This window comes from Alosa sapidissima, chromosome 1, assembly GCF_018492685.1.
Source record: "Alosa sapidissima isolate fAloSap1 chromosome 1, fAloSap1.pri, whole genome shotgun sequence".
Taxonomy (NCBI): Eukaryota; Metazoa; Chordata; class Actinopteri; order Clupeiformes; family Clupeidae; genus Alosa; species Alosa sapidissima.
This window is the reverse complement of record NC_055957.1, coordinates 17,158,655-17,183,975: the sequence shown is the minus strand read 5'-3', so window position 1 is coordinate 17,183,975 and position 25,321 is coordinate 17,158,655. Positions and strand designations below refer to the sequence as shown.

Here is a 25,321-nt window from a genome sequence, read left to right as displayed (position 1 = left end):
GAAGAAAAGGGCATGACAAGGGAGAGAGTTAAAGCTGTATTTAATTATCTTTATAATGCTGGTATAATGAAAAGAATATGTGTTCCTTTTTTGCTTGTTTTTTGTTTGTTTTGAATTAATTCTTTCACACAAACATACGGGTATTTGTGGGCGTTTAAGGGCGTTTTGGGAGGTAACCAGGTATGCCATGCTTTTGCAGGTGCAAACAAACGCTGCATATAGTCATATATATATATATATATATATATATATATATATATACTGTCAGTATATATATCTATGGCATATAGTAAGGAACCAAAAATCCTAATGTTTGCACCTCCAGATGGGCGGTGACGTACGTATGTGACGCGAGTTTGTGTGAAAGAATCTATTTTTTACAGTCTATGGAAAGAATATACACTCCTGTACAGTTGGTGGCGGTATACTACAAAAGTAGTAATCTGCCAAAAAACAGAAGATACCGAGGCTTAACAGATGTCTAATAAGGGCTCTGGACATAATAACAGATAATAATCTCTATTATGTCTATAGGCTTCCCCCTCCTCACGCGCACTTGACCAATGGCAGAGAATGTATGCCAATGGCTAGATACACCGGTGAGACATTGGAGCAGCTCAAATGCAATGGCGGAAGAACAACGACCGAAAGGAAAACTCCCGATTCCTCGTTTGGCAACGACTGCTTACACCGCCAAGTCGAGTAAGAAGCAGAAGACTGCGGATAGAAAGAAAGAATTCGATCGAGCTCGTAATAAAACTCGGGTGAATATTGGAGTGGCATTTGAGAGATGGCGGGGGCTGCGGGAATTTAAAAGTCTGAAGACCGATGCAGATGTAGCCACATTTCTTCTTGACAGGTAATTACAATGTATCACTTATCTTTGATTTGGGTAGGCAAACGCCCACAAAGATAGGGGTCAGGGGCTTCTGCATGAATTAATGCTATGGTAGGCTACGCCCCCCCCCCCCCCAAAAAAAAAAAATCACGCGTGGACAATGCTGTTTCCCGGTTTTAGCCCAGTGCATTGATTGGTCAGCAATAACAACATCCACATGCAATAATACACGAAAGTCTACAATGACCTATTCATTTTGACAACTTCATACAGCCCTATACAGGCGAAAGTTACCTTGTTTTGTTCTAGCGTATGACGTCTGGCTTTAAACAGCTGTAATGCAGTCTAACGTTCTGACAATAGACTGGTTCTGACAAGCACACCAATTGTACCTTGTTCTTGCCCATCTGGAATAACTCCTCTAGCTTTGCTGCCTCCATACTTTCTGTTTTCGTTGTTTAAACTTGTGATATCCATGATGAGTTGAGTTAGTGAATTAGCTCAACATTGTGTGCTGATAACCAGATAGCCGAGTAAAAGAAAACAACAAGTAGCCTAGTTGCGTGCCTGCGTGCGTATTCTCCTGCTCAAACAAAATGTGTGCGCGAATTAATTTTGATAACGTGTTCACTAAGTTACGTAATAGAAAATTGTAAATAGCCTGATGGCATGCAGCTAATGGGATACTGTGCATAGTTGGGAAGGTATGGTGGGCCAATTTGGTGTGAATACACTTTACACACACACGCTGCGCCGGGATTAGTGTGTGCTTCACCTCACTGTGTGTTCACTGTGTGCAGAGTGTGTTTCAGTAATTCACGGATTGGGATAAATGCAGAGACCAAATTTCCCTCACGGGATCAAAAGAGTATATATACTATACACAAGGGAAATTGTCTCTCGTTGAGTAGCATGATGGTACGCACAGTCAACCACGAGACAACATTCATTCATACACAGTCAGCCTACTGTATCAAAGAAAAACAATCTAGGCATAGGCTAAAATGTCAGTGTTTTCAGAGAGGATCTGATCATCTTCGATTCTGCATGTCTGGAACATAATGCTGATTGTCATATCAAAGGTAAATATATGAAAATGTACGGACAGATCACGTTGTTGATAGAAAAGGTTGCAGACAGATTAGTTCTTTATAAGCAAATGCCCTTTACACGGAGGCTGCCAGATCTCCAGCAGATACAATCGGCTAAGTTATACAAGAATGCCAGGGAAAGTGTCAAAAAGATTTCCATTTTAAAGAAGCACTATGCAACAATTTTAGCAAAAATGACTTTAATTATGCAGGTTGAGAGTCGTTCTGATGGTTCTACTTTCTGGGTCGTTTGGTGAGTGCGACTAACTTTCTGTACCCGGTCCGGGTACATCCGGATGTGACTCAGTGGAAGTATCCAATCGCGCCTCGAAAATGTAGTCAGATTGTAGTTTCGAAAATGCTTTACGGCAGACACACAAACATGGGACCAGCTAGATAAACAGCCAGTTGCAAGGCAATTGTTGCATTCATGATGGATCAGTCAACAAAGAGACCCAAGAGGCGACTGTCGGAAGAACAGAAGATGAAGAAAAGGGAGCTTGACAAAAAAAGAGACCAGACACGAGTGAACATAGGGCAAGCTTTTGAGGAATGGCGCCAAGTGAGAGACTCTGAAGACTGCAAAACGGACGCTGACTTGGCTTTGTTGCTATTGAAATTGTAAGTAGCTTACCCTTGGGTGAACTTTAATGTGGTTTGATAGTCTCTTGAACAATGTTTGCGCGACCGTTTTAAGCTTGGTTTCTTGATGGCTAGCTCGCTAGTGGGGTTTAGTCACTTGCTACTAGACCTGCATAGTGCTTCTTTAAAAAGACTGTGGAATGGCAGCATACTAAAAACAGAAAGAAGACATCCCAAAGGAGACCGCCGTCTCGCTATCAGAGAAATAATCTTTAGTCACCGCTATTTACCGATTTTCGGCTCCAATTGACTTCCATTCAAAAATGTAGTATAGGGAGGGAAAGTGAAAGCAACAACTTGGGGCGTTGGTTTTCATAACATTGGAGCTGCTCTTCGATAAGTCCCATAGACCTATTCTTAAAAAAATATTGTGAAGCCAAATCAGCGAAGTTATCCACCAAAAATATTTTTTAGTGTGTATACAGTAGTGTTGGGAAAACTTTAAAAAAAAAATTAGTAATTAATTAGTTAGCAAATGGAAGCATGGAAGGCATTAAATTAAGTTCCCAATGTGCACCGATATATATTTTTTCTAAAAAAAAAAAATCCCATCCACTCCGCTACATCCGTGACATCAAGCCCCGCCCACATCCAAGTCAGCCATGTTTTTTTTTTTTTTTTTTAAACGTCATGCAGTTTAAAATCGCTGGCGGAAAGGGATAGTCAGGGGGCCTATGTGGTTTCTGTGGGTTTGAAATGTTAAATTTTGGAGAGTGGTTGGACTGTCTTTAGAGGTCATTGAACATGGAGAAAAATGATGTTTCCATTTTTTTTTTTACCTGTTTCAACCCTATTTTTCTGAAATTGTATATTTCACTGTAATTAACACCAACAGTTTAACAATTTAAAGTTCACAAAACCGTTATTTTCAACAGTATGATTGTATGTCAGTATTATGATTGTGTCAAACAATTAGAGATAAGATCAATAACCAATCAGTTTCACCAAATACACATACTCCATTGCTGAAAGATAACAAAAACATAACAATCACAGATGAGACCTCGAACAACATTTAATTCATTTACATATACACAACATATTAGATCTCACCTCCACAATTTCCTCATCAAAATCTACAACTAGTCTACTAGACCCTATTCCTACTCACCTTCTTAAGACTGCTCTCCCCTTCCTGGATAGCCTAATGTTTTGCTCTAGATTATAAATAATTTAATGCTATCAAGGTATGTACCGCAGTCGTTTAAGACATCTGTTATTAAGCCCTCAATCAAAAAATCCTAGCCTTGTATCAATACTGATCCTCCTGGACCTCAGCGCTGCCTTTGACACCATAGACCATGACCTACTACTTAGGCATGAACATTTGATAGGCATCAAAGCCTCAGCACTCGCTTGGTTTAGATACCTTCCTAACCGTCAACAATTTGTACAGGTCCATAATAAACCATCTACCCAGACTATGGTAAAATATGGAGTGCCTCAAGGCTCAGTACTGGGGTCCCTGTTGTTTTTATTATTCTAATGCAGATGATGCACAACTATACCTCTCCATAAAACCTGATGAATTAACCCTGTTAGCCAAACTTGACACATGTATAAGAGAGAGATATAGATACAAATTAATCCATGCTTTTGTCACCTGAAGGATAGACTATTGCAATGCTCTATACGCTGGCTGTAATAATACCCGTCTAAAGAGCTTTCAGCTTATACAAAATACAGCTGCTCACACACACAAAAAAATATGAACATATGTTAACATGTTAAAAGTCATTGACTTCAAAATAGTACTTATATCTCTTGGTTGGTTGCCTGCATTGAAAGAGGACACCTAATGAAGACGTTCTTTTGTCTGCTTCTGACAGAAGAAGCACTTATCTATGCTGGCAGCAGTTGCTGCTGAACAAGTGTACAAAGTCCCTCTAGATGGAATTGATGTAGTTGCAGGTGTTTCTGCAGGTTCAGAAGATTGTCTATGTCTTTTCTGAAGACACTGAGTCATGCCTGCTTCACATGATTTCTAGTAGGGAATCTTAGCATGCTGCAGATGCTCACTGTTACAGGTGGATTTGTAGCAGTTCCTGTGCCAAACTGCTTTGTTCTGTTGTAAAATAACTGCACTGTAACGTTGTAATCGTTGGCTGATCTGTGATCACCATCTCCATACTCTCTCATGGACAAAAACAAGACATTTTGCATACCTTATTTTCCGGACTATAAGTCACAATTTTTTTCATAGTTTGGCAGATCCTGCGACTTAGTCAGGTGCGACTTATATATGAAAAAAATATATATAATTGAACATGTTTTTAAATGTTCATTTATATTAACTGACATGAACCCTACATGAAACATTATACCGTCTACAGCCCGAGAGAAATATGGATAAGAGAATAATGTATTATGTAGACAAGGTAATACAAAAAAAACTATATCAGTGCAAGAATAGGTTGATGTAATAGTTACAGCCATTGGTCAAGTATTAAGTATAAAGTATTAAGCATTAAGTATCAAGTATAAGCCACCATCCAGGCTGTGGGAGGGAGGGAGGGGTTATGCATATGTGCTAATATAGCATGTAAACAGTGTAGCAGTAAAACAGTAGGCTAGTGGACAGTCAGTACTAGGGGTCGACCAATTATCGGCCGGGCCGATTATTAAGGGCCAATATTTAGCATTTTTATAATAATCGGTATCGGGCATTTTTTCCACCGATAAGCCGATATTAAAATGGATAAAGAATGAAACGCGCTACTTTGTCTGTAAAGTGTCTCTCACTCCCTGCATTTGCTACTCTGTGGTCGAGAGCATTGTCCCGCCCACTACACCGTCTGATTTGTTAGTTGGCACAAATGCAGCCAATCAAGATCGAAGACTGAACACAGAGAAAGTTTAGGATTCTCACTTACGCAGACTGTAGACTGGGCTTCAGGGTAGGCTTACAGCGAATTTTCAAACCTGTACCAAAACAAATTTTTATTCAAACATCAAGTCTGCCTCAAAATACAACAGAGAAATCATGAACTCAAAATGTCATTGTGGGAAAAAAAAAAACAATGACTGCGTAACAGTGCAAATCAGACATTTCAGAATAAGGATAATAGCCTAATGCTGATAACAAGCCTTGCCAAAATTATGGGTCATTAAGTAAGAATACAAAATAATTGTTAGATTAAGTAGATTATGTTAAAACGACATGGACATTAGGCCGAACTTCCGACGTATTTTTTTTGCACACAGGCTGGCTCTGCCTGCTGCGCTGCCTGCACATTCAATGTCCTCGGCTTCACGAAATCAGTGCATATTCGCGCCTAATTATTAAAAAAAGAAAAGAAACAAGAAAAAGAAACAAAGTAGCCGGGCTGCATCCAGACACTTAGCTGCCGTTGGGGGCTGCATGCAGTCGACTCAACCTCTCTACGGACAGTTTTTAATGTTTATCAGAAAATAACTACTCAGTATTCTGATTGAGTATAATTTTCGGGACAATTAGGGCAGGATTCGGGATTCGGGACAACTGCTTGGATATTGGGACTGTCACGAATTTTTCGGGACGTCTGGTCACCCTAAACTCTTGCCATCACGCATGCACCTCTTCCTCTCCCTCTCCCTCTCTCGTGCACTCACACACACGATGGCAAAGCATCCTCTTTGTGACAAGTCCCTTAACAAGCACATAGCCCATTGTGTAGGCTTGTGTAGGTTTGGTAATAATTGATATCGGTATCGGCCCTGAAAAAAACATATCGGATGGAGAAGGTGGAGAGGCAGACAGACTATGCAGAGACAACCTGACACTTCCAACGCCGACACATGTTTATTAAACAACAAAGTGGAGCGTCACAAACATTTCTATTTAAACTTGAGTTAAACAGACGAATCTGCGACCAGGGGCCTATTGCGCAAAACTAGGATAAGGGATTAAGCCGGGATATCTTGGTTATCCTGGCTCAATTTATCCGTGATCCAGTTGCACAAAAGCGGGATAGGGGGCAGCAGGATATGTTATGGTATAAATTAGAGCCCGTCTACGGAGAGCCTGGCCACTCCGTATTAAGTCCCATTGTACCGAATTTTGGTTGCAGTTCCACCAGAGTTCCACTGGGGGCGATCGCCATGAGTGCAAAATGAATGGGAGTCAATGGAGCTAGACGGCTAAATTTGTCTCTCCCCTGATTGTCGTTGACAAATCTCAGATTTGATTATAGTTTGTATAACTTCAACATGGGTTATAGGTCAAAAGTTGAATGAACGAGTACTTATGTCCTTTTGATTTCTTACTGGTTGGGTCGTTGTTGCCCATAACACGCTAGCATTGTGCTAATGAATGACGTCATTGACACGTTTGAAAGGCTTTTTAGAACAACTAAGTGACTTTAAAATATATAATACTCAACCTAGTGTATTTTCTTTGCCTCCCCTTTCGAAAACAATATTCAAATTACTTGGAAAAAAATGATATCCCGAGAAAAGTGGATTTTGAGGGGTACAGCTCCATAGACCTCCATGCATTCTGCACTCGTGGACGAGCGCCCTCATGTGGAACCACAGAAGGAACTGCAACCAGTTCAGAAACCCGAAGTTTTCCGAGAGTGGCAATTCTCCCCTTATTAGACATTCTCTGGTATAAATCACCATGGCAATTTATTCTGTGGAGCTAGCCTGCTCCAGACCAGGCTAAGTTCCAGGATGTATTTAATCTCATCCCTTATCTCAGTCAGCAGTCACCACAAACGGAAACCAATAGTTATTCCACTGCCCACTACACATTGTTATCACATATAACTAGACCCACTGTCATTATTTAAACGTTTGTGATCATTAATTAACTTTTACATATCGCCATTCCCGACCTGTCATGCGACAATGTGACGTCACGGGAGTGCCTAACCAGAGAATGTCTAATAAGGGGAGAACCGCCCCTCTCGGGAAACTTCCGGTTTCTGAACTGGTTGCAGTTCCTGTTCTGGTTCCACATGAGGGCGCTCACAAATAAGTGCAGAATTAATGGAGGTCTATGGAGCTGTACCCCTCAAATCCACTTTTCTCGGGATATAATTTTTTGCCCAGAAATTTGAATGTTACACACCGCTGAGTATTATATTTTTTGAGTCACTTATTTGTTCTAAAAAGCCTTTCAAATGCGTCAATGACGTCATTCATTAGCATGGGCGGATTATGAACTTTCGGGCCCCTGGGCCCAAATGTATTAAGGGCCCCCCACTAATTGTTATATATGTGGGAGGGGGGGGGTCCTCCCCCAGAAAAAAAAAATATTTGTTTGATGTGATTTCCTGTATTCTGGTGCATTTTAGGGATGGCCAATGCTAAATTCAATCAGATTCATAGCCTACATCCTGATTTGTTGATACTGAGGCAATGATTCCATGCAAAGGCTTGGGCTTCAGGGACCCCTGACGAACCAGCTCATCAAACTTTTCAGCAGACATGCGAAAGTATTCGTGGTGCTTCTCCTCATCTAACAGCCGCATCTTTTGCACATAAGTGTTGAACATTCCTTCCCTGGCTCTTCCTTCGTTCAGTGGTCGCACATCCCACCTTCTTCTCTTCATGCGTTGCTCTTCTTCCAACAACAGCAACATGCAACACAGCTCCTCTTCTTCTTCTTCATAGGTCGACATGTTGACAGTACCACTGCACACCTGCTAAAATGTGAACTGTCTTCCTGCTTTTAACTTCTTCTTTGGTGGGAGTGTCCTACTTTCAGGCTCAACGTACCGCCCCCCATTGGCGGGGCAGAGTATCACAGTTCATTCGTAGTGCGCATGCGCTAACCTTAACAATTTAACGCGCATTCAGGACAGCAGAAATTGGAGTATGCTTCACGTCCACGGCAAAAATGACGCACGTCTTGGACACGCGCAAATGTGACGCAGGACCATGCCAGAGCCTTGACCCCTTGGGCCCCTGGGCCTGGGCCCGGTAGGCCCGTGCAGTAATCCATCCCTGTTCATTAGCAGAAAGCTAGTGTGTTGTGGGCAACAACGACCCAACCTGAAATAAATCGAAAGGACGTAAGTACTCGTTCATGCAACTTTTGACCTATAATCCATAGTGAGCTTGCAGAAACCACAATCAAATCTTCGATTTTTCAACGACAACCAGGTGAAAGAGACAAATTTAGCCGTCTAGCTCCATAGACCCCCATTGTTTTTGCACTTATTCGTGATCGCCCCTAGCGGAACTGCAACAGATTGCAGGTACAATGGAGTTAATAGGGAGTGATCCGGCTCTCAGTAAACGGGCTCTGGCCTAACCATTTTGCGCGTGCGCGTGGTGGTCGCGGCACTAGTTGCAATATTCTCCTAAACAGAGGTGTTGCTGTTGTGAAAAGGTTATTCTGAGATAACTATCTCACAATAACAAGATAGTATCTCATTATTGTGAGATATATGTCAGAATAATGACATATCGCTACCTACTTCACACGGTAGAAGAAGCAATGAAGCCATTCTAGTTGCCATGGTGATGTGATCGGTGGCGGGGTCTATTTGAGGGAGCCGTGAGCGCGCACTTATCCAGGATAGGTTTCACCTGGCTTGATGAATCCGTGTCTGCTCACCCTGGCTTGCTCGTTGTGCAACCAATTAAGCCTGTACGCTCTTGTTTTGGAATTATTGAGCACAGCTCAGTAAGTTAACTTATCCCGGATGTCTTAATTCTGCTTTTGTGCAACAGGCCCCAGGTATCAGAGGCTAAAACATCAGCTGAACACATCTGCAAAAGAAGGGGGCGGTTACGTTAACTCCAGAGGCAAAGTAAACAGTCCAGCCAGTTAGCCAGTTACCATATAACACCGGCTGTCACGCGTGTGTATGTTGTTGTCATGGCCGAAGCAGCAACGAAACCAAAGAAGGCAAAGGTTTTGTCGGAGGAGAGTAAGAAGAGAAAAAGGGAGAGTGACAAAATCAGAGCCCGGACGAGGATCAATATTGGTACAGCGTTCGCTCGCTGGCGTGAGCTAAAGGAGGAGGAGGGGTGCCCGACCGATACTGACTTGGCCGTCATGCTGTTGGACTAGTAAGTTTATTGCTTGCATGCAGCATACTTATCTCTAGTTTTTCGAATTTGTTGGCTGCCTAGCTATGTTATGATACCGAAGCTATCTGGTCCTCCATCTATCTTCATTAATCAAGTAAAGCTAGTAGAGGAGCGAATTATCAATCTGGTAGATAGTAAACACTAACATGCTAGTTTTCCATGGTTAGCATGCTATCGCTAGCTAGCATTCTCGTTCTGATTTGAGCATTGCAATCGGTGACATGCAAATCGCAAATGTTTGATCTAAAATGTTTAGTCTACTAAACATGTAGAAAGTATGAAAGGAATAAGATTAGTCATATTATCATTGTGTTATCTTAGCTTCTGAGTTTGGTCTATGTATGTACTTGATTGTGTCGTTTCAGATGATTGTTAGCTACAGAGCCAAACAGGATTCTTGTCGCTATGTTTTCTGAGGACGAATTCCCACCCTCATGTTCTTGTGCAACTTCTGTGTGGTTAGATTCTAAAATCATGTAGGGTTCAGTGCATGATGACTACCTCATAGTGATGCGCGGGTCAGGTTTTTTTTTTATATCCCGCGCCCACCCGACCCATTTTGGAGATCCACTTCGCCCCGCCCAACCCGAAAATATACACGTTTAACATCAACCCAGACCCGACCCGCAAATTCCTAATTTTAACGATACGTGGTTGCATCGATATCATGTAGCCAACATTATTGTTAGCCTACTTTACTTAACGAGATGTACATGTAGGCTACAAATAAATAAATCCAGTGCAGTCAATGTAGCCTTGTCTGAAACGGTATGGCTATGTTAAACTGGAAACGGGAAAAGTCTGGACTTCAAAACAAAGTACCCACCATCCTCTCTCCCTCCCTCACACACACACACAGGCGCGCGCACACTCAAACACATGCCTTAACATTTCTTACCTCAGCCAAAGACTTTGTAATGAGGAGACACAGCACTCAAAAAATCCTCCATAGAAATGCATGGGGTTAGTTTGTAATCCCAATATGGCAGTTGTCTACACATATCCTACCCCTTCTCTGGCAGAACGTCGACATACATTGGGCCAATTATGTGCTGTGTTGTGAATACATTGAGCCAATAATGTGGTGTGCTGTGAAGACATCGTGCCAATCATGTGTTGTGATCTCGCCGCTGGACCAAGGTTTGTGTCGTGAAGCCTTGCGCATGCGCATTTCTGCCAAAATAGATGCCCGATAAGTGCCCAAAAAGCGTTGTAATATGGCCGCTGAGTAGAGGGACTTGCCTAAAAGGACTTTGCCTCAGAAAAATGAATAAGAAGACCGGGAGCTGGATAATTAGTTCAAACAACTATTTTCATCCTATCAACTCTAGTGTGCATGTGCATTTCAGACCGAGAAGGCGAGAGGAACAGAAGGGCGCAATTTCACTTTAGCCTACCGCACACATGCACATTTTACTGTATGTTAACCCAGAACATTACTAGCCGGGTTTCTCTGAAACTGAGTGTTAACTATTTGGGTGCTAATACTCCATGAGAGGGACTATCGAGCCCTGTGGTCAGCCATTTTGGCACTGAAAGGAAATAAATATGTGTGCGCGCACAGTTTGGAACTACTTCAAGAATCTTCATAGAATGCTGCTGTACACTGGGTAATTATGATTCTTTACTTTTTAAACTATTCTTTGACTATTGCCCTTTTATGCTTTTATCAGCTATTCCTGTTTGCTTTTGTTTATGTAAAGCACATTGAATGACCTCTGTGTATGAAATGCACTATATAAGACTTGCACTATATAAGACTTGACTAGCCTATCTATCAAATTTGACCAGAACTGCCCGCAACCCGTGATTTTACCTGGAAGTCTCACCCGAATCCGTGGGTCAACCCATGGGTCCTGCGGGTCATAATCAAGTCTAACTCAAATGTTCTGAATAATCAGCAAAGTAATTCCCCTGTTATGTGGTTTTTGGCTTCTCACATTCCTGCTTAGCACCTAGATTAAGGGCCTGTCCACACGGAGACGCTTTTTAGGTTAAACGCAGAGGTTTTGCTTCGTCTTGGCCGAGCGTCCAAACGAATCCTGTAAACGCACTGCCCGAAACCGCACTTTTCTGAAAGCTGGTCCCAGAGTGGAGAAATCAGAAACCGTAGCCCGTTTGAGTTCGTTTAGACAGCAAAACCGCACATCCTGCTTGCGTATCGATGATGTCATCGCCACACCTCAGCTGCCCTGGACTTGCACTTATAGTATTGCCTAACAATACTAGTTTTCATACATGACATTTCCTACGATTACACTCCGTTAAGATAAATATCACAACTGATGCTGCGCAGCGCCGATAGCTTATGACTTGGTGGACTGAACACTGTTTTTCCTGGTGTTTTTTTATGCATTCTAGCTACCGTCAGTGACTCGAGAGAACTTAAGTTATTAGGAAAGTGCGGTGTAAGTTTAGGCTACATTAATTTGTGCGTAGTGCCAGTGGCATTCATTTATTTTACATGTCTTACAACATATATACATGCATTCACAGTCGAGTGAAATCAGATATAAGCATACAAAGACGCTTAGAACTCACGTTAAGCCGATGGTAGCACACTGAATGCGAATGCACGATTTGATGCAGGCAAAAGTATTGACTGTTACTAACGAAGGTTTTATAGCAATATTATAAATGTGGTGACAGAATAGCCTTGCGTTTAGTAGCCTAATTGCGGTGATAGCCAAAACTAATGTGAATCACGGACTATCCTACAACCAAAGAAAGTAAAGGTGATTAGTAGGCCTACCTGCGTTAGCCAAATAAAGGATGGGATTGCACCCTTCACAAACCGTAAAATAAAGTTTATTAGTTTTACAGTTGGCTACAGTTGACCGTTCACCATCAGTCCACACAAATAATTCTGGTTTCCTTGCACTAGCCATTTCGCCGTAGCCTATTCTGTCTGTTTTTAAAGCGCAAGTTTTGCAAGTTTTGGTGAATTTCTGTAAAGACACAGTGCCACCTATAGGCCTGGGGTATGAAGTAACGCGTTGAGTCGTGTTGAGATGGATCCGTTTGGACGCAAATATTCTTGATACGGTTCCAGGGAAGACGGAGGAAAAAAAGATCGGTTTGGTACGTGTGGACTAGGCCTAAACCGCTGAGTGTAACCACACAGACGTGTGTCTTGTAGAATGTCAATTCATGTACATTCAGAATGCTTAGCCAATAGGCTACTATACTATCTATCTCTATCTATCTCTATCTATCTATCTCTATATCTATCTATCTATATATATACCTATATATACAATCAGCCAATCACCTTGATTGGCTGATTGTAACGCGGGAATGATTCCAAACACCTCCCTTACGATGATGAGTGACAGGTGACAGGTCTGAGAATGCGTGCGCGTGTAGGCCTATCTTTGCAACATTATTCAATTAATCTGTCACCATATGCCTACGTTTGCAAAGAGGAGAACATTTTAATTTAATTCACAATGAAACGTTACATTTAATTTACATGTTAACAATGAGTAGTTTTGGTTGTTGTTGGTGGCGTTATTGCATCCCTTTTTATGAATGCAAAATTGTTCCCTCAGCGATTGGAAGCTCTTGTTGCCGCATAGGCTACGCATTTCAAGACATCGCAACCTGAAATGCCACAAAAAGCTGTTTGTGAATAGGTCTTAATGAGTTAGGAATTCTCTCGACTTCTTTTAAGCTGTCACAGACTTAGGTGCTACTTTTAGGTCTAAAATGCTTCGTGAATTACTTTTAGTGAAAAAAAAAATAGTCCTAAAGTTAGAAGTGACACGCCCATTATTTTTAGGAGTTGCTCTTAAATTCGCCACTTAGGAGCTCCTTTTAGCCTTAAAATTCTTTGTGAATACGGCCCCAGACCAGTTCTTTTTTTCTTTCATCCCAGGTAAGACGCTTCTGACGTTCTTTGTTGTTCAGGAGTGGCTTGACGAGGGATACAACATTTGAAGCCCATGTCCAGGTTCTGTCTGTGTGTGGTGGCTTGATGTGTAAAGCCTCCATCCACTCCTTGTGAAGCTCCCCCTCACTTTTGAATGGCCTTTTCCTGACAATCCTATCCAGGCTGCGGTCATCCCTGCTGCATGTGAACCCCTTTTCTTCCACACTTTTCCCTTCCATACTTTTCCCTTCCATTTAGCTTTCTATTAATGCTTTGATACAGCACTTTGAGAACATCCAACTTCTTTTGCAATGACCTTTTTGAGGCGTTCCCAATGACCTTTTGAGGCGTTCCCATCTTGTAGAGGGTGTCAATAATGGTTTTCTGCACAACTGTCAGGTCAGCAGTCTTCTCCATGATTGTGAATCCTACTGAACCAGACTGAGAGACCATTTAAAGGCTCATGAACCCTTTGCAGGTGTTTTGGACTAATTGGCTGATTAGAGTGTGTCACTTTGAGCCTACAATATTGACATTTTCTGAGATTGAATTTGGGTTTTTCATAAGGTCAGAATCAACAAAATTACAACAAATAAAGGCTTGAAATATCTCACTTTGCATGTAAGTCTATATAATATATTAGTTTCACCTTTAAGTTAAATTACTGAAATAAATGAACTTTTGCACAATATTCAAATTTTTCAACTTTAACCTGTATATAAATGTTAAGTGTGATGAAAAAATTGTGTCCCTTTCTTACTTTTAAAACCTTTAATGGTGCGTTATGGATGTTACATAATGTGAATTTGCAATAATTGCAATCATTTCATTGCTAGTTTTTCATGACTACTATTTCAATTGTTTCGTATCAAAATTCACAAATGTAATTAAGTATGTGTTTTATGTAGTTTGTCGAAGACTGGTAGCCTAACGAGCCAGTCCCACATCAAGATGTAGGGTCAGGGATATCACCATTGGCAGTGCTCAATCCGAGGGGCGGGATGAGCGGTTGTCTTTCAAATTCCCTTTGCACGTAGTAGGATAGCGTTACAACTCATGAGTCCCATGCACAGCGGAGCTAGTTGGCTATCAAACATTTGCCAACTTCAAAAAAAGTTTGACTCGAGTCGCGCTGTTCACCAGCAGCAGCATCCATCTTCTTTGTTTTCAAGTAGCAGAGAATTTCACGCAGAACCATCGCAATATTAAGCTCGCCCACTGACACTATACACAATGTGATTGACCTGATCGAAGTTTCATTTTTCCAGCTTGCAAGCCGACGGAGAGGCTGCAAATGACATTCGCTGCCGCTAGGGTCTGTCTAGATTGCTAGGCTAGAGCAGGGGTTCCCAAACTTTTCCACGACAAGGCCCCCCAAATACCACTAGGTTCTGGCCAAGGACCCTTGATGTGTTATTAAACCCATCGACAATACTAAGGCAAATGTAAAATACATTAAGCAATCCTAATAATTATTTTAGCCACAAGCACTTCACAATGGAGAATACAGTGTGTAAAATTTGAGCTTTCTGCTATATGAGAGTTAAGTGAAAGTGCATGTATAACAATCTAGGCATAATAATGATTGTGATAATGATAATGACAATTTGATTTGGAGGGAGTGGGGTTGGGTACGTGTAGATGAGCCCTATGACCCCAAAGTCTGCCATGACTGGGCCTCAGGTCAAAGAAGTTTGAGAGAGGCTGGTCTACATAACCTGCATCAGATTGAGGTTTGCAGTGATGCGCCTGAAGGCACGGGTTGAGGACCCAGTCAGTTACGTCACAATGTGCACATTTGTTGAAATTCATACCTTTTTTCAAATTTTTACTTTGAATCTTGAAAAAACAAATATTGACCTACCTACCAACTCATTTTTTTATATTTTTGGCTGTTACTGCAAACAAGAATATTTTTAAGGATGGCCTAATGTGAAAATGTCACATCTAGGAAACCTGTAATCTCTCATAAAAGTTTGTCTATTTCATGTCACGTCCGTAACGCTGATAAAATTCCATGTATTCTTAGGATGTAAATAATTATATGAAACGTTTGGATTCGTCCGTATTCAGAGGACAGAGGTTACATTAAAAGTTATGCAAATTAATTCACTGAATCACTCCTACGATGTATAACTATTGTCTATCCAAAGTAAAGAGCCTGTTTCGAAGTTAACTGATGGTCAAATCAACTTTGTGACTTAAGTTTGTGTGGAAGAATACCTTTTTATCCAGCACCTGGTTTTGGATGTGCGCACGTAATGGAATACAACGTTCCCAGTGATGACATTCTTTCAATTGCTAGCATTTTTCAATGGCTTTGCAGTTAATCAAGTCCACATGGACTATAATATTACTGCGTTCATGAGCATGCGTTTTCCTCAGTGTCAATGTGAACGCCACCTAATGTGGAAATAGCACATGGGGAAACTTGGGGAAGATTTTGCTAACCGTTTTTTGTCACTTGAAAGCATCCTTCTTTCAAAAGTGTCTTATGTTTATTTAAGATCAATGAGCGTATGTTTTAACTTTTGTTATGTCGTTGTTGTCGTTATTGGAAAAAATGTCAAACTTCAGAACCGAACCTTACTGGGTTTTGTAAAAAGTTTTAGGCATATCTGTGTCATTTGGAGTGTACTTTGGAGTTGTTAAGACAGTTTTTAGTGGCAGGCTACCTCATACTGATTACTTGCGCTAGCCTAGCACCTGCAAACTCTACAATTAGAAGGACTGGATGAAACGTGTTAAACGGTCTCCACTGATAAATATCACACTTGCTAACTTGGAAATGATGTTCTATGTCCAAAATCCTGAATCGGCCCTTTAAACTCCTGCATTATTTTGCCAATTTATTCAAACGGACTGTGCTCTGTTTTCTGTCCTCTTGCAGCCATGTTCGTGCAGGCGAGGTCGTCGTGCAGTTGGAATGCCTGCTGCAGCTGTTCCAGAGGTGCTTTGAGTGCTGCAGCATATGCAGCATCCGTAAGAGTCGTGAGGGAAGGTTCCTCAACGTGACGCAGAAGTGCCAGCAGTGTCAAGCCAGCAGAAAGTGGAGAAGCCATCCACCTGAACAGATCATCAGAGACCCAACAAGCAACCAGGAGGTAGGGGCCAGGTGCTTTATAACCAGGAGGTAGGTAGGGTCCAGGTGCTTTATAACCAGGAGGTAGCAGCCAGGTGCTTTATAACCAGGAGGTAGGGGCCAGGTGCTTTATAACCAGGAGGTAGGGTCCAGGTGCTTTATAACCAGGAGGTAGGGCCAGGTGCTTTATAACCAGGAGGTAGGGGCCAGGTGCTTTATAGCCTATTTTATTGGGAGTCTGTGGCAGCCCATATATAGTCTGGCCCCTCCCACCTAGATCTTCTTCGAGCGACAAGAGGGGAAGACTAAACCGAAACTTATTGTGATAAACAGAAGCAGCAACACCTGCAATGTCAAAAAACGATGCAAGTGTTGGAAATGTTTCCCAATTGAGTCACCAGACCAGGCTAGCCCATATTATATATGATTAAATCTGGCACACACACATTTGGGTCAGTCAGTTCCACGATTCTTTTTTTTATTCATGTTCCATGCGCGTGTCAAGTGCTCTAGCGCCACCTAAGGGTCAAAGATGGAGGACAGTTATCCATGTGATTTTGGAACTCCTTGTACTTTGTACTTTACTTGGACTCCTTGATGTTTTCATATTTCTTTTGCCCCTTTGGTTTTTGTTATTACACTCTGATAAATACCTTATCTTGGAGGCCATGTTTGGGCATTAATATCTTATTAAAGTAAAACTATGCAAGTTTTTTTTATCTTCGAAGTTCTCTCAAGCCCTGAGAAGTATTTACAACGGCAAGGTAGAATAAAAATATTCCGTGACTCTAGGGGGAGCTCTGGAGTTGCCAAAATGCTTCAATATTTTACAGGTTTTGGCTTTGGGATCCATTCAAGATATGTTTTTTTGCTCCAGTACGTTATTTGGGTTCAGTAGTTTGAAGTGCCCCATTGAGCTATTATTGAGTTATTCCTTTGTTGCTTTTCTTTTTTAAGCAGTGGGTACATCCATTTTAATCCTGTTGATTTATATTCACAAAGTTTGAAGATCATGCATGAAAATCCCAGTGAAATCCTCATGAAGGCAGTGTTGTCATTGTTGATGTAGTCCAGATGATTGAAAGCAGCTGTTTTTGTGTTTTACAAGGTTGTTGAAGAGACAGTGCTGTTGTCTTTTGGGGACTCGGACTCTGAATCTGACGAAGAAGTCAAAGATTACAACCTATTAAGCCAGGAAGAGGAAGATCAAATCAACCAATCAGAGGAAGATCTAATGAGCCAATCAGAGGAAGAAGTCAAAGGTCACCACCCACCAAACCAGACATTTGTGGGTGAAGGGTGTCTTGCTGAAACCTCAGATGATTTGGGCCATACAAGGACAGAAAAGGTACTGATGTTCTCTGGGCCTCTTCACATTAATTTCCAAAAGCCATTCATTTTTCTATAGATTTTTTTTAATTTGGAGCGTAACTTTAAAAGTGTAAATCCACAAAACCTTAATCTAAAACTAATATCAATGCACACAGGTTTGTGGTAATGCTGTTTGCTTTAGGCTCACTGTGAACATGTGCTCTTGTCTTCTACAGGTAAATAATTCAGTTATCCACACACCTGGTGCCTCGAACAACAGGTTACATGACCAAGAGGAAGATGACAAAAACGACAGCCATTCCTCTGTGTCTTGGGAAGTGACGATTGTTGACAGAATGGAAGAAGAAAAGTCTGAAGTTCAGGAACCAAAAGAAGAAATGGAACATGAGGATGAAGTAGCTGATGTAGAAGAAGACTTGGAAAGGCAGGACAGTGTTGATGATGATTGGTATCCGAACTGTGAGGACGTGGAGCAGTCCTCAGCATCTGAAGATAAGGATTCTGATGCTGAATTTGTTCCTAGACCGTGTAGGAAGTCAAAGCGTGAATTAAATTCCGATCCATATGCAGAACCCATCCTGCCTCTGGTTTGGTGCTCTCTCTGTGGGTCCAGGTTTAAACACACCTGCTTCAGACAGCGCCACAGTCGACTCTATGGCTGTCTCCAGTGTGGCATTAAAACCAAGAAGATGGACACTAGTGGTGGCAACAAAGAGGATACCCCCACTAACAACCAGGAAACCAACAACAGTTGCAACCAGGATTCTTTTACCAGTAGCAACCAGGAAACCGTAAGATGTGAAAACCAGGACACCTGCAGTAACCAGGGAACCATCAGATGTGATGAGCAGAACATTTCTAATGGTGACAACCAAGGACCTGACTCTGGATCAAGACAATGGACAGCAACTGATGGTAACCAAAGTGGTAGTGGAAGCAGTCAAGGGATGACTATTAGTAGCTGCACCCATGAGACCTCCTGTTGTAAAGTTAGAAGTCCAGGGATTAGATACATTGACATCCAAGGATTAGATTATATTGGCCACCAAGTGGCAAACAAAAATGCCCACGAGGAGTCCTTTAGCCTGAACACTGAAACATTTCCAGATGGAGGCCATTCTCAGGCAGTGCACATTGAGGACCTGGCTGTCCACTTCAAAAGTCTAAGTGACTTCCAAAATCATGCTCTAAAATGCCACGGTATTAGGCCCCTTCGCACGCTCTGTGTGGACTGTGGTAAATTCCTCACCATGGTGAACCTAGTTGACGGTGGACCCCGTCACATCTGTGAACACAAAGTTAAACCCATCGTCTGTCCCAGCTGTGGCAAAAGGTTTGCCACTGAGGTTGGACTCCAAACACACAACGATCGAATCCACAGTGAGAAGTACAGCCTCACCTGTCGCTACTGCCTCGAGGCTTTTAAGTCACCTGAAGACAAAGAGGAGCATGAGAAGAGCCATGAAGCTGAGGTGCTGAAGTACCACTGCCCTGACTGCTCGCTGCGCTTTTCAGACCGCCCCAGTTGGTGTGCCCACAGGAAGAGCCATTGGCCCAATGGGAAGCACATCTGTGAGGTCTGTAATAAGGGCTTCCGCTTTGCTGTTGCACTCATCAGACACATGGCCGTCCACACAGGGCAAAAGCCCTACAGCTGTAAGCTGTGCGACCGCTCCTTCAACCAACCAGGCCATCTCAAGTCCCACATGCGCCTCCACACAGGCGAGAGACCCTTCAAGTGCCAGGACTGTGGGCAGTGCTTCAACCACAACGTCAGCCTCAAGAACCACATCCAGCGCCACCACGGACCCGGAGCTGATAAAAGGAACAGCGGAAAAGGAGGAAAAGATGGAATTAGAAGGAAAAAAAAAAACAGTTGAGATTTTCAATGCTTGCGAGATGTTCAGGACGATACAGAGAAGTTTGAGGAAAGGCTGGCATATTTCTTCTGAGTTGTACACCTGTTCAAGCTGTTCCAGGGAGAAATGAAAGGCTGGCATATTTCTTCTGAGTTGTACACCTGTTCAAGCTGTTCCAGGGAGAAAGGAAAGGGTGGCATATTTCTTCTGAGTTGTACACCTGTTCAAGATGTTCCAGGGAGAAATGAAAGGGTGGCATATTTCTTCTGAGTTGTACACCTGTTCAAGATGTTCCAGGGAGAAATGAAAGGGTGGCATATTTCTTCTGAGTTGTACACCTGTTCAAGATGTTCCAGGGAGAAATGAAAGGCTGGCATATTTCTTCTGAGTTGTACACCTGTTCAAGATGTTCCGGGGAGAAATGAAAGGCTGGCATATTTCTTCTGAGTTGTACACCTGTTCAAGATGTTCCGGGGAGAAATGAAAGGGTGGCATATTTCTTCTGAGTTGTACACCTGTTCAAGATGTTCCAGGGAGAAATGAAAGGGTGGCATATTTCTTCTGAGTTGTACACCTGTTCAAGATGTTCCAGGGAGAAATGAAAGGCTGGCATATTTCTTCTGAGTTGTACACCTGTTCAAGATGTTCCGGGGAGAAATGAAAGGGTGGCATATTTCTTCTGAGTTGTACACCTGTTCAAGATGTTCCAGGGAGAAATGAAAGGCTGGCATATTTCTTCTGAGTTGTACACCTGTTCAAGATGTTCCGGGGAGAAATGAAAGGCTGGCATATTTCTTCTGAGTTGTACACCTGTTCAAGATGTTCCGGGGAGAAATGAAAGGGTGGCATATTTCTTCTGAGTTGTACACCTGTTCAAGATGTTCCAGGGAGAAATGAAAGGGTGGCATATTTCTTCTGAGTTGTACACCTGTTCAAGATGTTCCAGGGAGAAATGAAAGGCTGGCATATTTCTTCTGAGTTGTACACCTGTTCAAGCTGTTCCAGGGAGAAATGAAAGGGTGGCGTATTTCTTCTGAGTTGTACACCTGTTCAAGATGTTCCAGGGAGAAATGAAAGGGTGGCGCTGTCTGGAGTTTTGCCAAGAGATCTACTGTGTAGCTTAAACTCTGTAAAAGTTGGCAATCCATGTTGTGTTTGTATGCAAGGCCAGAAGACTGTGCAGTTCCCTTCATAGGGTGATTTGGACTGAGAATTGCAGCACGGTGTTCAGAGAGGATGGTTATGACAAAGGCTCGGGGTGGGAGACCACTGTTAATCATGAAAATACTAGTTTTGTATTTCAAATAATTTTTTCAGTAAAAATACGTATTTTCTAATTTCAACTGTTAAGCTCTCTGTTAGGCTGTTCTCATTGGCTGTTCTCATTCTCTGTTCCTGGGAGGTAATATTTGCAATGCAACTTGCCTGCAGTTACCAATTGCTATGGATTCTTTATCAGGGCTGGCAAGTTTAGTTTTTGAAATGAAATGGGTCATAAATGAAGTTACGTTTGGACCTAGCACTGATTTAGCTAGAGGACTGAACAGTTGTGAATTTTCAGTTTCCATTGATCAAGATCAAGATGGTTAATAGGCCTAAAGACTAAATAACAGGAATTCATTCATTATTAGTTTTTTTTTTTTTTTTTTTCAATTGCTAAAATACAATTTCTGAAACTTTGCTCTATTTTTTTTAAAACGGTAAACACAAAACCTCATCTTCAAGCACGATTTACAAAACCTCTAAATCAAAATCTAACTTTCGTCTCAAAACAGTTTTTATCTGTGCTCAAAATCCATCTTTAGCCTCAAAACAGATTTACCTCTGCATGAGTGTATATCATTTTGATCGCCTTGTTTATGATTTTGAGCAATCAGTAAACAATACACCAAAAAATAGAAAACACATTGTTCAAACCATATAGTTCTCAGGGAGAAGTCCATTTTTAATATCAAAACAAATTTCATATTTTTCAGTCATTGTGTATTGATTATAGGTTTTGATGAACAAAAACTATATAGTATCTTCTAGTTCTATCATAGTAGCTCAAAATTTATCAGAAATTATAACTTTGCTTTGCACTTTAAATGTTTTTTTTTTTTGTTCTTCCTCCTCGTACCCCACCACTCGATGGTGTTTTATGCCTCCAACGTTGTCTTCCAGGCAGTGCTGGCTCCGTCGACTTAAAGGCACCTTATCCTAAACCTAACCCTAACCTTAACCCATGCCTAACCATAGCGCCTTCCAGGGGCATAGAACACGAAGAAACTCCCCCGACCTGGCATACACACTCGTCCTCACATAGTTTCTTCTATCCTTTCTCAGACCTTCTCATTTCCACTTTTAATAACCTGTTGTCACATCATTTGAAACCAAATCAATTTTGAGTGGTTGTGTTTAATTAATGACATGTCTACTCTATTTGTATTTAATTGTTGCTGCTTGTTTTTACCAGTATGGATGACCTGTGCTTTAGAGTGCAGAATGTGTTTTGAGAATGAGAATGTGTTTAGAGTTTTGCTGAAAGATCTGCAAATTGTGTTTTACCATATGAAATGGTTTAAGGTATTGACAACAGACTGAACAGTTGGCTAAATGAGTTCAGGCAAATTAGAACTTTGTTCAGCCAATGGGTTTTAGTGATTTAGCAATTGGGGGGGGGAAAAAAAAAAAAAAAAAAAAAAAAAACGTAAGTACAGTACATGGGAAAGACTCTTTTAGTCACCACAGAAGTGCCATATACAAAGATAACTGTAGGGGGCAGTAGAAACCACACATTGCATATTGTCTATCGCTGTATGTTTAATGTAGTTTATGGGTTCATCCAAACACAGGCCTCAAAAGGCATGCTTTTTTTCAGCAATATTTGGACTTATGATCTCATGAACTAAGTATTATCGTCATTTTACACCGCTACAGTGAAGCCAGTAGTTAAAAGTTATCTGAATGACTCTACATGTCTTGCTGAAGGTGCCCCTTCAAATAAGGGAGGGAAAAAATGAACAAACTGTAGTTCACATGTAATTTGTGTGAGAAGCTTTTAGCCCTGTGTGTAATCCTTACCCATTTAGTCAGGTGTCCTTGACAGATATTTTTCCCAAGCAAAGATCTGTGGAGGAGGGAAAAATGTTTGCGTATTTGTATTCTTACAACACTTTTTTTTTTGCTAATTGCCTATGGAGTGTGTGGAAAGTGTCTTGAGAGTTGTAGGCTAAAATACATCAGTGTAGTCTTCAGGGAGTGAATGTGCAATATTCTAAACACCAAACCAATTAAGACATTCTTTTAGAACAACCCATGAACACCCCCCGCCCCCAGGAAATTAAAGAAGAAATTTTCAGAATTATGGATGGAGAAACCATAAGCTCAAATAAAGACCACCAGATACAAGTTCATTTTCCTTTTTATTTTCAGAGATAATGCTCTTCATTGTCTTCAAATGTGAAACTTTCAGGTAGTATGAGCCATATTGACAGATTGGTAAAAAAAAAATAGTTCCACTCCGAAGTCAGATATCTGAAATAGTTCTACTCTAGTCTGCTGCTACCTGTCTAGATCAGATGTGTAATTGCTGGGATTAGTCTGGAAATACTAATAAGAGAAGAGGCTCTAGAACGGTTCTGGACAGCTAATTTCTGAGCTGAGGAGAGAAGTTTAAATAATCACAAAGGAACCTCTTTTATAGGAACTCGAGGCAACGTGGATGCTATTGAGGAGGGTGCAGAGATAAAGGGTCAGCCTGCAAGCAGAGCTGGTCATCTTTGGTAGAATTTGGACTAATATTCACATATTGATCAATAAATTGTAATACTTCTGATACTTCAAAGAAAGTAGTACATGTAGACTGGCAGAACCAGGCCAACGCACATTGATTGACACTCTCCCAAGATCATGTCAAAGTTTGACATTTTAAATACAATTTAATATTTGATCCAAAAAGAAAGTCCAAACAGTTATGTCACCTTAAGCCTTTACAACAATGTAAAACCCTAGAGGGCAGCCGCAGTGATTTCCTGTTTTCTGACTAGAGTATGGGAGCATTTGGAACCCACTCATCCTAAAAGATGAATATTTCAGTGACACAAGCGTCACCTAACTAGCCAAGACTATTAAATATTCCAATTGAACTATCTTCTCGCTGTTTAAGCTGCACTAAGTAACTACAGTTATAGGCCTACACTGAGATATTTAAATGTCCAATGTCTAACGGCTCCTACACACAGCTGCGTGCGTTGCTGGAGACTCATCCCATTCACTTTACATGGGCTCACGTCATCCGTTGCCGAACTGAATTGTGGGTCCGTTGCGTCGCGTTTCTCCCGTAGTTCGCGTTGAGAAGTTCAGCTGGTGCTGCACCGACAGACGGCACCGGCCAATCAAGCCAATCGACGGACGGCACCAACCAATCAAATTACGGTTATACTCAGGGATGGATTACTGCACGGGCCTACCGGGCCCAGGGGGCCCTGAAGCCCAAGCCTTTGCATGGAATCATTGCCTCAGTATCAACAATTCAGGATGTAGGCTATGAATCTGATTGAATTTAGCATTGGCCATCCCCAAAATGCACCAGAATACAGGAAATCACATCAAACAAATTGTTTTTTTTCTGGGGGAGGACCCCCAAACCCCCCCTCCCACATATATAACAATTAGTGGGGGGCCCTCAATACATCTGGGCCCAGGGGCCCGAAAGCTCATAATCCGCTCATGGTTATACTTCAAGTCATTTGCATAGCTACCGTCGGGAACACCCACTGGCATGCGTTGACGGAACGCAACTGTGTGTAGAAATCGAAAGGCATTAAGACCGCAGGAGTTTTGAAGGTGAAAAGGTGGAATATTTGGCAAATGATAACACTGACATCACAAATGAATTAAAATATTGGACTTGTCCCCAAAGCAGAGAGCCAGGACGCATGGAAGACTTGCTCTAGCTCACAATACCCTGTATTCTACATCAAAGACTGATTATTGTAACCCTGTACGAACGTCCTTCAGAAGGTTGCTCAATCATGAACAGTATTTGAACCCATAAGGTTTGACATATCTCTTGCATCAGATTTGTTACCACAGTGTGATTCTGTCTGCCATAGTTTAGCAACTATGATTGCTTTGTAGTCCCTGGTCAAGGCAAGTTATATGGGCTGGAATGTTGCCTTTAAGTTCCTGTTTTGTCACGAAGATGTCGTGACTCCTCCGAGCCTGCAGCACGTCCTTCCTTACTGCAAACGACCTTAAGGGACATTCACGTACAATACGACAACGGCACCGCTGCGCTCCACTGTTCAAGAAGCTAGCACACTGCGACATGACAGCCTGCTTTCAAGGAGCTATGTGTAGAATTCGGAAGGATTCGAGTTATATTGAACATACCATTATGTTCATGACGGCACGGTTTAAGTAATGTTTTAAACTTAAAAACAAACAAAAACCCCTACACATCCCCTTTAATGGTCCCCCAGACAGTGTTATCTATTTTATACAATCTATGGTTGTTATGCAGGGACCTGGTAGTATCCAGTGTTCTATTTGACTTCATTTCAGTGTGCTTTCCTGTGTTACAAGTGGCAGAAATAC

At 41.7% G+C, this 25,321-nt stretch overlaps 1 protein-coding gene across 4 annotated transcripts; it reads left to right on the top strand.

The window, feature by feature from the left end:
- The first annotated feature begins 458 nt into the window (after positions 1-458).
- On the top strand, positions 459-19,768 carry LOC121724296 (zinc finger protein 184-like). 4 transcript variants are annotated; one of them, XM_042110750.1, is made up of 4 exons: positions 459-859; positions 16,359-16,572; positions 17,659-17,898; positions 18,098-19,768. In XM_042110750.1, exons 1-4 carry the CDS (start codon positions 564-566, stop codon positions 19,760-19,762), a joined length of 2,415 nt encoding a protein of 804 aa, XP_041966684.1. In that variant the 5' UTR covers positions 459-563; the 3' UTR covers positions 19,763-19,768. The 4 variants fall into 4 exon arrangements, with proteins under 4 accessions (XP_041966684.1, XP_041966698.1, XP_041966691.1 ...); XM_042110764.1 differs by lacking the exon at positions 459-859 and adding an exon at positions 2,152-2,550; XM_042110757.1 differs by lacking the exon at positions 459-859 and adding an exon at positions 9,095-9,576.
- Positions 19,769-25,321: the final 5,553 nt, after the last annotated feature.

What these genes read in the sequence shown, in the direction of transcription:
- LOC121724296 (XM_042110750.1), top strand. Translation starts at nt 564, where the DNA reads ATGGCAGAGAATGTATGCCAATGGCTAGATACACCGGTGAGACATTGG. An exon ending in GCCACATTTCTTCTTGACAG is followed by an intron (nt 860 to 16,358) that starts GTAATTACAATG and finishes GTCCTCTTGCAG; the next exon opens with CCATGTTCGTGCAGGCGAGG. An exon ending in GCCATACAAGGACAGAAAAG is followed by an intron (nt 17,899 to 18,097) that starts GTACTGATGTTC and finishes TGTCTTCTACAG; the next exon opens with GTAAATAATTCAGTTATCCA.